Here is a 15,850-nt window from a genome sequence, read left to right on the forward strand (position 1 = left end):
CCCCGAACTTCCCTCTGCCCTGTATCTTGGTCTCTCATTGGCTGTAGGTCATCGCCGATGTAGTTTTCAGTCAGAAATCATTGTCCACAGCGTGATTGTGAATCGCCGACAGCTCCAGATATTTTGCATGCCAAATATTTCACGGGTGTCGGCGACGTGTCGGCGATTCCCAGAGTACATCATAAATTAATCTTCCAAACCGCATTTTTGTCTTATTCCGAATCACTACGGTACACTTATAATAAGTACTTATATTTGGACTATTGTAGCCTGGTCGGGTCCACACCGCTGCGGAGTAACACATCTGCGTGAATCGCCATAGACAAACTTAGAGAAATAGCTCCGGTTGGAATGTTCTTCCAACATTTTTATGGTTCATAGTTTTTATAAATATGAACGTTGCCATGGATTTTAGCGTACGCACACTCGAAGATCAAATCTGTGCATACGCACATTTTATAAATGAGGCCCACAGTCGTCGGCCCAGGATGCCGGGCCGTTTAATCCCCTGGAAGCACCGTAGGCCAAGGAGGACGAAACCGCTCAGAAGAAACTGCCGCCCCTCGTGCCCGGACCAAGAGGGGAGCGTGTGCGGCCACCGGACCCCGCCCCTTAACTGGACCCTTCCTTCTCGAACACTGTCCCACCTTCACATTTCCCCACACAACGAGAACACCAGGGGCAAGTTCAAGCTCAAACCGGTGTGCACCGTTTTGCTACGGTTTCTGGTTTGAACGACATGTTTCCTGGAAACGGTGTGCAACGGGGTTTGAGATACGTTTTCTCTTGTTTGGTGGGTGTGTCAAAAATGTCAGCCCAATCAGCAGCAACATGCATGTAAACCACACGGTATTAAAGAGACAGCTCGCACAATGTAATTAACATCCAAATAAATTCACAAGAGCAAGTATATTGCTTGCACATGTTTATTTACATTAAAGGCAAAATAACTGAAATAATAAGGGCACAAGTATAGATCTGGAACTTCTTTTTGTCGGGGCTGAACACAGCCCAGATCCCCATTTATTTTTTACACCATTTCCCCTTTGGACACTTTATTCCCAGTTTTGGACATTGTTGATTTTCTGTTAATCTCCGAGGCCTGACGCTACACCCACTGTGTCTGTCGTTTGCTCCTCCCGCCACAATGCATTTAATGTATAATAACATTGTGTTCTGTGAATGCATTGTCTGCTGGTTTATTTAGCTACTTTTCAGTACACCACATTAAGTATGCCACTTAGTACTGCAAGACTTTGAATGATAAAGTGCAAGTTAACACCTGACCACTCTTGTTGTAGATCAAGTCCTAGATAAGCACTAAATTAATTTTGAAATATTCAGGTCTACATGCGCATGCATGCATGAATGTTGTATGTGCCCTGTACATGTCGCTTAAGGATCACATTTCCAGTTGCATAACTCTATAAGCTTTGGAAAGGTCACAGCTGGTGCCGAGGATCTCCCATTGCAGAGACAGACCAGCCAGTGAGAGACTTCAACTGATTGTTGGGTACTGCATTGTGAACGCTGTATGAAATGGCCATGAAAGTCAGACTCAAAGCGAACACTGACCCTAGAGTAAAAAGGGTGGCAAAAAGGCCAAGTACACAGATTAAAGGTTAGTTCACCCAAAAATGAAAATTAGCCTGTGTTTTACTCACCCTCAAAGCATCCTAGGTGTATGTGACTTTCTTCTTTCAGACGAAATCAGAGTTATATTAAAAATGGTCCTGGCCCCTCAAAGCCGTTCAATGGGGGTAAGCAGGTGTTCGGTTGTCAACGGTTCAGAAGACGTGGAAAAGTGCACGCAACCATAATAAAACGTCCCTCACACGGCTCCAGGGGGGTGAATAAAGGCCTCCTGTACCGAAACCATGCGTTTTTGTAAGAAATGTTCATATTTCAAACGTAATAAACCCTTTTCTCTCACTTCCGTTATTCCGTCATATGCAGAAGGCATTCTGGCGGATGACGTAGGATGTCAGCATTGCGTGATTGGTGACGAGCGCAGAAAATGCTGGTCACGAATTAGAAGCACAAAACGAGGACTTGTAAAGAAAAATGTCGGAGGATTTCGATATAAGCCAAGAGGCGGCTGGTTTTCCTTTGCTAAAGTAATTAAACCTTTCCTTTGCTCCTGATTTCTCAGAGGCAGGTACACGACACCTACATCATCCGTCTGAATGTCTTCTGCGTACAACACTCAGCAGAAGTGAGAAATTACATTTGAAATATGGGTATTTCTCTTACAAAAACACATGGGTTCGCTACAGGAGGCCTTTATTCACCCCCACCCAGGAGCCGTGTGAGGGACGTTTTATTATGGTTGCCCGCACTTTATTTCACCTCTTCTGAACGGTTGACAACTGAACACCCGCTTACCCCCATTGTAAGGCTTGAAGGGGCCAGGACCATTTTTAATACAACTCAGATTGGATTCGTCTGAAAGTAGTAAGTCACATACAACTAGGATGTCTCGAGGGCGAGTAAAACAGGCTAACTTTCATTTTTGGGTGAACTAACCCTTTCTTTTAGCGTGCTCCACCGTGTCCACACCAGACGCGACAGAATCACTCAAATATTACTGCCATTCAGAAGCTCACACGCCCAACGAAACGCATCTAATTCATAAACATTCAACCTTTTTAACTCCATTAAAAGTACATACTGAGTGACTGATACCATCTTTGTCATGGTTCGCATTGAGTTCGCAGTTTTACCTGCATGGGCTATGTTTCTGAGGTAAACAATATGTTGATGCTTTCATTATGGCTATAAATCATCATGTAATATGATATCCAAACTCACATTAGACACTTAACACTTAATAAAGCACATGATCAGTATGAGGTTATCATTGTCATCGTTTATGTTGCTCCAGCCGCGACGTTGCAGAAATAGAATCCGTCGCGGCTGTTTAGGACAAAAACTCCGATTATGGAAGTGATGTCTTCGAATGCAAGTTGTATGCCAATTTGTTTTGTTAACTTGTAATTTGTTATAGGCTACTTCCAAAAAAAAAAAAAAACCCACCTGAAGTCACCCCTCTAATCAGCAGCCTGCTGAAATGGTTAGATTTTTTTTTCTTTCAATTATATTTAGATGCTTAAACTACGCAACACCCAAAAAATTGCTATAAAAAAAGCCTCTGCTATAAGTACTCCAAAATAAACATTTTAAAATAAGGCTGATTTCTCGACATTAATTGTCGCATTTGTATTTGTGAGTGCCGCTTACCCGTTGATACCAACTTTTACCATGATGCCTGATTTGGTCTTGTCCTCTTGGGAAAAGAGAAAACATTCAATTAGACCATTTAACTACATTGCATCGGTCATTATTGGACGAAGAACAAAGTACAAGTTGTGAACGTGCAACACTAATATCTAGAGATGCAGAGTGAGTGTTAAGACCGAGTCCCTTTAAACTTAACTTTATAGGATTATAACGCCTTATGATGAAACACTTCCCTTTTATAGGCCTGAAACTTCATGAAAAGTCGTGATATAGACCTGAACATAGGACTTTCATGCAGTATTGACACAATTATCTCTCCCACACTTTAAATTTTCCATGCAGGCCCATGTAGTTATAATAAGGACCTTTAAGTATATTATGAACTATGACTAGAAAATAACAACCAACAGGATATAAAGCACGTATGAATAGTAATTTACCGTTTGTGAGAAGTCTCTGTCTGTCCTGACGCTTGGTGTGAGTGGGCTGATTGCAAGCATGAGGTTAATTTATATCTGGTGCGGCGGCGGTAACCACGCCCCCCATGGACTTTAGGCTATAATTGCCACGCCCCCTTAGAATGTCAAGGTCGTATTGGGGGAAAGTTGGATAAAACAACTGCATCACTTAAACAATAACAAATGAAACCAAGCGAAAAGAAACGTTTTGCATGTTACATTAAACATATTATATAGCTACTGACATATTTAAAGTTTTCTATTGTTCCTTTTGGAAATCAGCAGTGTATACGATCAAACTTAATGTTTTTATTAAAGGGCCAGGCATTTGTTCTGTAAGCTCTTTAGTAATAATTAGTGCATTTCAATAGGCTTTTAAAAATACATCTGTTAACATGGAGGAAATATTTCATATACAGTACACAATGTTAATGATCTTGGTGCCAACACAAAGTCTGCAGGTTCAGTCCTAAAAAATGGAAAACATACAGTCAGAGACTTAGGCCCTGTGTCCACCAAAGCGTTTTTAGCCAGTTGAAAACGCCAGGCGCTCTGCTGAAAACGCCCAGCTGCGAGCGCTTGAGAGCGCTTTTTGTGGCGCAGCGTTTTTTCAGTTGAGACTCTTTGGTTGCTATGATACGGAATATCCGCTAAACTGTGCCTCATGTAAAATCTGTTGGAATTTTATTTTAACCTCTGAATGACGGCGTGGAGGAAGGCGTCTCAAAGCCCCAGATAAACTTAAAGAGAAAATGCTCGTCATCGTCTGGCTTATTATTAATTTCCTTCAGGACACAGCGCTGATATTCTGAGATATCTGGCTCAGACTTTCTCTTTGGAGCCAGAGTGCGACGCAAAGGTATTTCAGGTGTGCAGGGTGGTGGCACATCAGGGGAGTCAGGAGATCTAGGCTGTGTGCTGTTGGCCTGGGTTTGGGTCAGTGACAGGGATTGTGCATTCTCATCTGTTGTCTGTGAGGGAAAAAAAATAATAAAAAAAAATTAATAGCAATTTATTGATAAAACAGGATTAGTCCGTTTAAAAAAAACAAAAAAAAAAACAACTGAAGCAAGAAAAATAAACTGCCAGACATTAACGTTACATATATAACGTTACATTTTAACAAACAAAACGGTTTGCAAGCTAGGCTACACAGCTTTTTCCTTATTTCCTAATTAGTTGTCTAGGTAACTGCTGCTTACCTGGTAGACCCACGGCAAAGGAAATGTTCCTCCAGGCATTATTCTTCAAATTTACATTGTGGTAGTCCGGGGAAGTCATCTGGTAGAGACATGGATGCTCAGAAACCAGCAATATTAATTTCTCCTCCATTGTTCCCGTTGTTGCGCTTGTTGACACGTCGTTGTAACAAAATGATTGTTGTGACAGTTGATCGGTGTGGAATTTGCCCCGCCCCTCCTGCACTCTGATTGGTTAGCTGACTAGAAAGTGACAGTGATGAGTGATGAGCGCTATCCAAAGTTGAACATTCTTCAACTCTCGGCGCGAGAAAAAAACGCCCGAACGCTCAGCGCTCAGCGCCGAAAAAGACGCTCAGCGCTCGGCACGCTCCTGGCGTTTTAAAAAACGCGGCGCTCCAATTGAGAACAACTGAAAAAACACGCTAGCCGCGGGGAAAAACGCTTTGGTGGACACAGGGCCTATCGAACATTAGAATGAACATTAGAATCAACGATGCTCAAAAATCACTAGGTTTTAAGACAAAATATTATGGTACTTATGGTACAGGAAATTACTAAATCTTCGGCATCTCGTTGTTGACAGCATGGTTTGATAAATAAAGTTTATAAAGTTTACTACTGTTATTATATGACACTAGGTGACAATGCATCCTAGGTAATGCATAGTTTTGTGTTATTGAAAACCTGTCTTACCTGAAAAAACTCACATTTAGAGCTTGATTAGACTGCAACATCCGATCCATCTCTGTGGCTTTGTGTTTCTCTGTTCCCAGTATTGAGCAAATGCTGGCTGTGAACCCCGGGAAGACGCCCATCAGTCTGCTGCAGGAATATGGAACTCAGAGGCTTCTGTCATGGTTAAATAAGGGTTAAATAAACAAAAATGTCTACTATTGTCTTAAACAGCAAATATTACTCTGTACAATATAATATCCAATAAACAAAAAAATGCAAAAAGCAGCATCTTATTTGGAGGTCTCAGACTTTTGGACCCACTGTATGTAATTATTAGGAAGTGGAGGGACACAAGGTTGCTTGATGACCGAGTGTTTGACTACTGTATGACCTTCTGCTTGTAGACGTTTCATTATCTGCAAAATCAGCTCAGGAACCACAGGGCGGCTCTAACTTTCTCTCTCAAACTTTTCCAATCTCTTTCGGCTTGTCAGGAGGCCTCAGCGTGCTCTCTGCAAATATTGCCTGGGCCGCACATGAGTTACTAGAGCCACCGAACGACTGAATCAACTGTGAGACCAAACTGAAGAGCATTATAAAACATGCTCTGGGGTTTTGTGCTGCTCTCATAGTATTCTAATGGGTTTTCAATATGAGCAGACACGCAGGTCTATTGGGTTAGGAATTATTCTGATTTAAAAGCAATTATGCCTTTTTGCCCATATGCCAGCAGAGGCTTTGAAAAAAAAGAAACAGAGAAGCTTATTCATCTTCAACATAAGGTACAATAAGCAGCAACCATTCGAATTGGTTTACCCAGTAAGCGGTAATCTACTAGCGCCTGCTTACCCATGTCTGCTTTTTAGCAAATCAATTACGATTACAGGCCGAACGTCATGTCGTATAATTAATATTCATGTGATAAGTACATTTCCTTCACTATACAGCAAAGTTAATCAGTGAATTTCCGATGAAAAATGACAACCATAATCCTGAAGAGAGCACTAATCACTGCAAACGAGCGAAGCAGCAAACCGTCCACTTTCATGAAGCATTGCAAAGTATGTACTCAAATCAGAAACAACAGTACAGAAAATGACTGAAGTATATGTTGAATTGCACAGTGTATATTTTGTCTGTTTGCATCAAATCAAAGTATGTGTAATGTGATTGGTTTGGTTCCTTTATGTAGAACATTCCTCTTTAAAACATTAAATTCATTTAAAAATAGATGACCAAATTGTGCCAAGCATAATGAAACTGATTGACAAGATACTATAATTGACCATTTCAAGGGCTAAGATGTTACTGTACGCTTGAAAACAACACCACAGCTCTCCAGAATGCTGCTTATGATAGATAGTTCAGCGCATCTATGAAGTTGTCACAACGACCACCGAGACTCAAAATCCATGAAGTGCTTTTTTAAAGCTTTTTATCTTGTTGAACAGTTGACTGTATAACGTGTTTGATGGCTCTCAGCTTGTTCTCGAGTTGCCAATTGACCTTGCAGTGTAAAGCGGTGGGAACATGTTTGATTGTTTGCAATCGTTTTCTCTTCACTTCACAGTTAGCTTTACGCAACCAACTGATGCTGCAAGGTTGCTGCCATACATTAAAACACCCTGCAGTGCAGGTGACCATTCAGGGCCTTATTGTGCTCACAACTCTTTGGTGGACACAGGGCCTTACTGTGCTCACAACTCTTTGCAATTACTCCACATTTTTTCAGGTGTACTTGCTCTGCAAAAAAGAAAAAAAAAAAAGAAGATATTTCGGAAAAATGTGCTTTCTAGTGGTGTTCTCTTAAAAGAAAATTTGATTTGAACATGTCTGTCCACTCTGACCTTCTAACAGTAACTGGCCCAGACCGAGAGCGAGATGAAGCAGGGGAACAAATCGCCCTCATCGTGAATGTGTGACATTTACAGGAAAGACCATGACCCTTCCCTTTCACCCTGCCATTCCTGCATCCCAGAATCCCTCACATTGTTAAGAAATCCGATGTCTTTGTACCTGCATAATCTCGAACTAGTGCAAACGTATTTGCATGTGCATCTGTATGCAAGTCAATGCATGATAAACTTTTATGAAAAATGGTTGAAGAAACAAATCTGTTTTAAGGGACAGTTCACCCAAAAAGGAAAATTCTGTCATCATTTTCTCACCCTCATGTTGTTTCAAACCTGTATGACTGACTTTCTTTTGCTTAACATGAAGATATTTTGAAGAATGTGGGCAACAAAAACAGTTTCTGGCACTCATTGACTTGATAGTTACCCATGCTATGGAAGTCAGAGGGGACCAGAAATGTTTAGTTACCCATATTCTTCAAAATATCTTCTTTTATGTTTAACAGAAGAAAGAAACAACCTGAGGGTGAGTAAATGATGACAGAATTTTCATTTTTGGGTGAACTATGCCTTTAAAACAAACACAATCCTTCAGAGAGTGACAGGGTCGATTAATTGCTTGGTTTCTAAATTACTATAGTGAATTTAATCACAAAGTACACTTGATTAATCACATTATAATCTTTCTGATATCCATCAAATTTAGCGTTGGTGTTATTGATTTAAATGTAGTTGATCCTCTGTCTCCTGTCTGCAATTAATCACAGAGCTATACTAGTAATTACCACTGACATGATCCAGGAGATCAGGTGCTCCATCATTGCAAGGGGACAGATTGTAAAAATAATAATAATAATAAAAATACATTCACGCTGTATAGCAATTAGCTGTCATAGTGCAATGTTCCACAGTAATTCTGCACTTTTGTTGCAAGATTTTTAACTTTGCAAGAATACAGATTTGTCCAGTTTTTTTTCTTTGCATTCAATTAGTCTTGTCCTTTCTGTGGTGTTAAGTATCATCTGAGTTTGCACTGCAGACAATTTTGGACTGTCGTGACCGCTGCGGTCCTGGCCTTTTGGCTTCTTTTGATAGTTCCGAGGTCACAGAGATGAAGAGAAGGCCAAAGTAAGTTTGTCACAGGATATTGAATTGGGGTGTGACAGTTTTAAAAATGCCATCTTACACTTTAATCATCATAACATCCTTATTAAAAGCGGTAACTGTAATGTATGTCTATGTGCATGTTAACTACTAAATCATTCTTCTCATTGAAACAGGTTGAAAGCGCTCAGCAACTGCGCCTCAGAATAGTGTGTGTATATCCCTGCTATCTGCTCCCCAGCCAGCTGAGAGAATGTGCTGGACTGTTGCCAGGGTCAGGCTAAAAATACACAAACACTCGAAGGCTGACCCCACACCCTTTCCACTGCAGCTATCTTGTGCTCCTGTGGAGTGACCTGCTCAATTCACCCCGTTACGCCTGACTCACATGATTCAGACAGAATCAGACAAGCTGAACGTAACCCTGACAGACACAAACAGCACGTCTGTCACGTCACACTGCCAAGTTCACCCCAGATAGCTCAGATTCTTCAGACGGAATATTTGCAGACCAATTTTCGATTTGTTAATCTCTGCTGACGAGTAATTGTTTGTTTAAACTCTGTTCTCCCGTGTGGATCATTCTTTACTAGCTCTGTTAGTTGGTATCTGAGGTTGTTATATATTAACTACTAACCATAAAGTGGCATAACTGTAGAGCTCAGAGTCCAGGATCCTATGTTGTCTGAAGTGCACACTGCCCAGACGAGTCTAGTGTCTCGAGTCTCAGGATATAGTGCTATCTTGTGGTCAAAATAAAAAATGCATTTGAGCTGATTTTTTTTTTAAGGTTTGCTTATATAAATGTGTTATTATGGGGAAATATATCGATGTAAATAATAGGAAACAGTGGCAGAAAATTAGGTGGTGCCTCCAAGATAGGTTTGAAGTTAGATTTAGGTTATATCAGAGTTAGGAAATGCCCCGGTTCTTAACCAGGGGACTGGGACCAACTAGGGGGGGCCACAGAATGACTGTGATTAAGATTAATTTATTTTGAAATAATCTGACTAAATTAAAATGCTAAAAACATGTTTAAAAAGGTCTAAACTGGGCATTTAACATGTAAAACTATTTCATTGCTACATGTAATTATCAAGAATTATTGTTTTATTAAAGAATATACAGTTCTTATAACTCCTGGAATCGTAAGAATATTTGTGGTTGATTTAATTAATTAAAACATAAATAAATAAAAATAAATGTTAAATAACTGTTAAAATTTAATACATTGACACTTCTAGTTTCTGTTAATAAAAAAAAAGTTTTTTTGAAACAATCAGCTTTATTAGGAATATATAGCTTATATGAGGGGCCTTCAAATATTGTGTTATACAATGAAAGGCCTTCAAGTCAAAAAGGTTAAGAACCACTGCTTTAAAGTGAAAGTGACCCAAAATGAGGGAAACAATCATTTATTCAACCCCATGCCATTTCAAATTGGTATGACTGTCTTTCTTCTGTTGAAAACAAAATAAATTATTTATAGATTATTTTAAGATTGTTATGCCTTTTTATACAATGTGTATGGTGACCATGGCTTAATTATGTAATTGTTTTTTATTTGTTTTTTTTTGGACTATCTTTATGGTACTTCATTTTTATTTATTTATTTATTTGTTTATTTACTTATTTATTTATTGGTCATTTTTGTCTGGTTCACAGTTCTGGCTCACGTTCTTTGTATTGCAAACAGTATCTTGGATGTTCTGCATAACATCTTTTGTGTTCCATTGAAGACATTCATATGAGTTGACAATCGCGACAGATTTACCCCAGTAGTCTAAATGTGAACATGAGCAGCAAGGTATTATTAAGTTTTGCAAGTAAAAGAACACCTATAACAACACCATGGCATCATTGACATTGAGGAAGCTTAACAAACTCAATAAGAATTCTTAACATTTTTGTTTAACATTTCAATTTATGAATGAATTATTGTTTCTATTATTCACTTTTATATTAAATCAGGGCCAAAACTCCAAACTCGGTCCTGGAGGGTCGGTGTCCTGCAGAGTTTAGCTCCAACTTGCCTCAACACCCCTGTGCATAACATCTTTTGTGTTCCATTGAAGACATTCATATGAGTTGACAATCGCGACAGATTTACCCCAGTAGTCTAAATGTGAACATGAGCAGCAAGGTATTATTAAGTTTTGCAAGTAAAAGAACACCTATAACAACACCATGGCATCATTGACATTGAGGAAGCTTAACAAACTCAATAAGAATTCTTAACATTTTTGTTTAACATTTCAATTTATGAATGAATTATTGTTTCTATTATTCACTTTTATATTAAATCAGGGCCAAAACTCCAAACTCGGTCCTGGAGGGTCGGTGTCCTGCAGAGTTTAGCTCCAACTTGCCTCAACACACCTGACTGGAAGTTTCTATGCTGAGTAAGAGCTTGATTAGCTGGTTCAGGTGTGTTTAATTAGGGTTAGAGCTAAACTCTGCAGCACACTGGCCCTCCAGGACCGAGTTTGGACAGCCCTGTATTAAATCATACTGTAAAAATAAAAGACAGAACAGAGGACATACATCATAATAACAGACTAATTTACCAAATTATTTTAAGATTAAACATTCATCAGTTCTTATAGTGATTATCTATAAAATATGTAGTTCAAGTTAAGATTTTGTGCCTAAACATAGTATGGATTTTTTTCATACAAGCTATAATCCTAACGCCTACATAAACATTTCACAGGCTGATTGAGTGGTAAGAAATAAATGGATTTTTCATGCAGTTGCAATTCCCAAATGAATCAGTGGTTGTGGATGTATGTAAGACTACCAGTTCGTTCTTAGCTTTAGAAGAGCAAACATTTTTGCAGAGTGATGCTGTTTAAATTCACGTACAATAACTGTTAATAGTACATCATATGTTGTTCGATAAATTCCTTAAAAAAACTGAATATCTTGCACATACATCTCACTTATCCACCACTAGACTGCCCACTCCTCATCACAGAAAGATTGTCCTTGTTCAATAGGAGCTGATTAAGACTGTGAAAATCCTGTCACATTCTTCCATTTGCATATTTGCAGCCCATGAACTCGTTGATTTGCAGTGTGTGGGAGAACACATGGAGGATAACCTGCGTTTAGAAAAGCGTAATAACAACACTTAATGGTGTCGGATCAGGAAACGCAATTAAGAGACATGCAGAAAGGACAAAGAAACTTGATGTGGAAGAAATTTTATTCATGCAAAAAGTACAGAAGGTGAGCAGTATATGTTTATGTTCTGAAAATCATGCATTAGACTATCTGAGACTTTACTTTAAGATCTTTACTTACTACTAGCAGATTATCAAAATGATTGTATCTCATCTACATCTCAAGGAACAAAGTAAACACTTAATTCTTGCTACTTTCATTAAGAAATAAATATACAAATACAGTTAAACAACATGTCACTTCAAATCCAATGTAAGAATAAGTACATTGAAATGCACAATATAATGAATTTGTCCACCTAACTTTTTTCACGGGGTCCAAAACCTGACCAGAATTTGGTAATGACCTCTACCTAAAGCTAAGCGGGACAACAGTCATCTCATCATCTCGGTCCGTCTCTCAGTTCATTATTAGCAGCCGAGGCCACTCATAGAGCCGATCCGATCCAGTTTCAGGCCAAAACAGCCTCGGTTCCAACCCCTCCGCAACCGGTCCGGTGGAGCTCGCTTCTGATTGGCCAAAGCCCCCTTCAAGAGGCGGAGCCAGGCATTCTCGCTCTGCACAGGTGTGTCAATCCACTTGGGGTATTCTGCCACCTTTAGCCCAGAGCTGAAGGTCTGCATGGGCTCTTCTAACTGGTCACTCGTGAGGTTCTCAAGATCATCAAGGGTCAAAAGGTCATTGTAGCGCTCAAGGAACTGCTCGATGACCTGCATAGTGGAGACAGGAAATCTTTTTTAATGACAGCCTACATTCTATTTACTACTTAAAAATATATGTGTTTAGTCCTGTGAGGAAGCCCACCTGCATGGCTTTGTCAGGGGTGTGAAGTGTTCGGGTGTGGCCTGGCACCGGATTGGCCAGAAGAACTAGAAGCACCACAAATACAGAGGAGCACAGCATGGTGCAATTGATAATGGCCCCAAATGCACCGCTAATGTGAGTCGGTATGAATAGATTCAGATGAACAAATTTAGATGAACACACTCAAACACAGATAAAGGAGAGAGAAGCATGGAAATAAAAACACACAAAACAAATTCTGCAGACAACAATACACAGTACATAAAAAAAAACATAAAACAGAAAGAGGTTAGGTTATGTTATGCATTAAACCATTTTGAATAAATTCAACTACATAGATACTTTTCATATTATAACAAAATAGCATCTTGGAGTACGCTATAACAGTATAAGAGTAAATAGGTTAATCTCACAAAAAATAAAATTAAATTCTGTCCAGACTTTTTACTTTTACTGTTTGTGTGTGTGTGTAATTCCTATGACAAAATGATTCACCTTAGATTAGTTATTAGTTTAATGCTGTATTTCTTTTTACTGTATTACTATTAAAAATGGCAATGATTTTCTGTTTAAATTAGCATAAAGACAGCACAACAAATACTACTATGATGTATAAAAACCTCAACATGCAAAACATCAATACTTTTTTGAACATTACCGGAAAAAGGAATATTTTTATTTAATAATTTTTGCATTAAAGTAATTAGAATTTGACAGAATTCTTAATTGTCATGGAAATTGTCACACAGGTGCAAAAAATGTTCCTTAATGATGGTGTTCAAATATGACCCAGACATGTTGTTGTCGGGTTTCATGGGATTCAACCATATGCTGTGCATAAAAAAAAATCTAAATGAATAAAATTCATGCAAAAATGCCACAAGTATTTTATATTTATAAAATAATGCAGCCTTACTGATATAAATCTCAACAAATATAGTTGTTAAACTAAGTTTTCAAAGTAAAAAGCTTTACTGATTAACACGGTTTCATAATTTTCTCAAGAAAACAAGCAGATAAAGTTTTCAAATTGTTTAACTCACCAATAATAGTTCGAGGAGCTTTTAAAACCTGACTGAATGCTTTAGTCCTCCATGCCACTGTCTCGCTCTCTCTCTCTCAACTCAGTTTTTGGCACCTGCTAAGAGCATCCCCGTCTTTTCCTCTCCGCTCTCTTCCTTCCTCTGTGTGCAGGGATTTGATTTAATGCGAGTGGTGTTTGTATGTCAGTGTGTGTCTTTGTGAGCTAGATGAGTATGTTAATAGTATCTCATATGTAAGGATGAGGTGTCTATATATGCTTTACCCCCCCACCCCCCACCCACAACACACACCTCTTTTACCTCCCTTTTCTCTCTCTCCTTCACACACGCACATATACGCAAATGCACCTTATTATCTTGATGTCTCCGGGATGATGTCAGAGGTATGGAGGGGGTGTTTGATGTTGTCGAGGTGATCAGGCAGGGGATGCCACCTTCTGACTGGAATATGACATCATATGCACGCACCCCGCAAAAGAAGTCGTGACAAATGCAGGGAACCACAACCAGGTGTTGTCTCCCTCCGCCCTCTACTTTAAATGATCTCATCCTTCCTTTTTTAATTCCTCATCCATCCATCCCTTGTCTCCTCACATCCTTCTGTTTGCAAGGTGCGACTTTGGCTGCCAAAAGCACCACCGGCTGGCAGAATATTGTGTCTATTGAGAGGAGGCCAACACTTTTTTAGTGGACTTAACTCAAGGAGATATATAGAGCTTGCAATGTCTGTTTGAATAGGAAAGAGTCATTTCTAGCTGTTCCTGTGTCATACACACACGTAAAGCAAATGCTTGAGTCCTAAACTCATGGTCAATATCCATCATCCTAATAAAGCTAATTTTTAAAGTGCATGTGCACTAAAAGTCACTTATTGAATATGAAATCTTTAATTTTTTCCCCATCAGTAAACTTCTGTGGGTCACCGTGAGAAATGTCTCTGTGTCTTTTATTTTTTTCTCTCTCTCTCTGTGAGTGCCATCACAGACTGCCAGTGCCATCTGCTTACTGCTCCCCCTGGCCTCAAGAACACGATATGGGAGCCAGCACACACACACATGCACACACACACACACACACACACACACACACACACGTGCAATATGCAAGAATATCACTGAAAAACTCTTTAGCATACAGTGATTGTCATAACATACACAACTGTATCAATAAATATATAGTGTGCACAACAAATATACATCTCTCTCTCTTTCTCTCTCTCTCTATATATATACAGTATCTCACACAAGTGAGTACACCCCTACATTTTTGTAAATATTTTATTATATCTTTTCATGTAACAACACTGAAGAAATTACACTTTGCTACAATGTAAAGTAGTGAGTGTACAGCTTGTATAACAGTGTAAATTTGCTGTCCCCTCAAAATAACTCAACACACAGCCATTAATGTCTAAACCGCTGGCCACAAAAGTGAGTACACCCCTAAGTGAAAATGTCCAAATTGGGCCCAATTAGCCATTTTCTCTCCCCGGTGTCATGTGACTCATTAGTGTTACAAGGTCTCAGGTGTGAATGGGGAGCAGGTGTGTTAAATTTGGTGTTATCTCTCTCACTCTCTCATACTGGTCACTGGAAGTTCAACATGGCACCTCATGGCAAAGAACTCTCTGAGGATCTGAAAAAAAGAATTGTTGCTCTACATAACGATGGCGTAGGCTATAAGAAGATTGCCAAGACCCTGAAACTGAGCTGCAGCACACATCCCTTGTCAATCCCTTGTATGGCCAAGACCATACAGCAGTTTAACAGGACAGGTTTCACTCAGAACAGGCTTCGCCATGGTCGACCAAAGAAGTTGAGTATGATGTAAAGATGATGCACAAGAAAGCCCGCAAACAGTTTGCTGAAGACAAGCAGACTAAGGACATGGATTACTGGAACCATGTACTGTGGTCTGATGAGACCAAGATAAATTTGGATTTGGATCAGATGGTGTCAAGCGTGTGTGGCGGCAACCAGGTGAGGAGTACAAAGACAAGTGTGTCTTGCCTACAGTCAAGCACGGTGGTGGGAGTGTCATGGTCTGGGGCTGCATGAGTGCTGCCGGCACTGGGGAGCTACAGTTCATTGAGGGAACTATGAATGCCAACTTGTACTGTGTCATACTGAAGCAAAGCATGATCCCCTCCCTACGGAGACTGGGCCGCAGGGCAGTATTCCAACATGATAACGACCCCAAACACACCTCCAAGACGACCACTGCCTTGCTAAAGAAGCTGAGGGTAAAGGTGATGAATTGGCCAAGCATGTCTCCAGACCTAAACC

At 39.6% G+C, this 15,850-nt stretch overlaps 1 protein-coding gene and 1 long non-coding RNA gene across 3 annotated transcripts in view; both read right to left on the reverse strand.

Moving 5' to 3' along the window:
* The window catches only part of LOC107699934 (uncharacterized), a 6,274-nt gene extending 2,504 nt beyond the window's left edge, over nucleotides 1-3,770 (reverse strand). Inside the window, exons 1-2 of the long non-coding RNA XR_001635510.1 lie at nucleotides 3,681-3,770; nucleotides 3,241-3,286 (exon numbers count right to left, since the gene is read on the reverse strand). This is a non-coding gene — a long non-coding RNA (uncharacterized LOC107699934). The remainder of the gene's footprint in view (nucleotides 1-3,240; nucleotides 3,287-3,680) is intronic.
* Nucleotides 3,771-11,829: 8,059 nt separating this feature from the next.
* LOC107699924 (C-type natriuretic peptide-like) lies at nucleotides 11,830-13,791 on the reverse strand. 2 transcript variants are annotated; one of them, XM_016501372.1, is made up of 3 exons: nucleotides 13,566-13,791; nucleotides 12,523-12,652; nucleotides 11,830-12,428 (listed from the first exon to the last, which is right to left on the reverse strand). In XM_016501372.1, exons 2-3 carry the CDS (start codon nucleotides 12,619-12,621, stop codon nucleotides 12,129-12,131), a joined length of 399 nt encoding a protein of 132 aa, XP_016356858.1. In that variant the 5' UTR covers nucleotides 12,622-12,652; nucleotides 13,566-13,791; the 3' UTR covers nucleotides 11,830-12,128. The 2 variants fall into 2 exon arrangements, with proteins under 2 accessions (XP_016356858.1, XP_016356857.1); XM_016501371.1 differs by having other exon boundaries at nucleotides 12,523-12,760.
* Between the last annotated feature and the right edge of the window lie 2,059 nt (nucleotides 13,792-15,850).

This window comes from Sinocyclocheilus anshuiensis, unplaced genomic scaffold (genome assembly GCF_001515605.1).
Source record: "Sinocyclocheilus anshuiensis isolate Anshui unplaced genomic scaffold, SAMN03320099.WGS_v1.1 scaffold1260, whole genome shotgun sequence".
Classification (NCBI taxonomy): Eukaryota; Metazoa; Chordata; class Actinopteri; order Cypriniformes; family Cyprinidae; genus Sinocyclocheilus; species Sinocyclocheilus anshuiensis.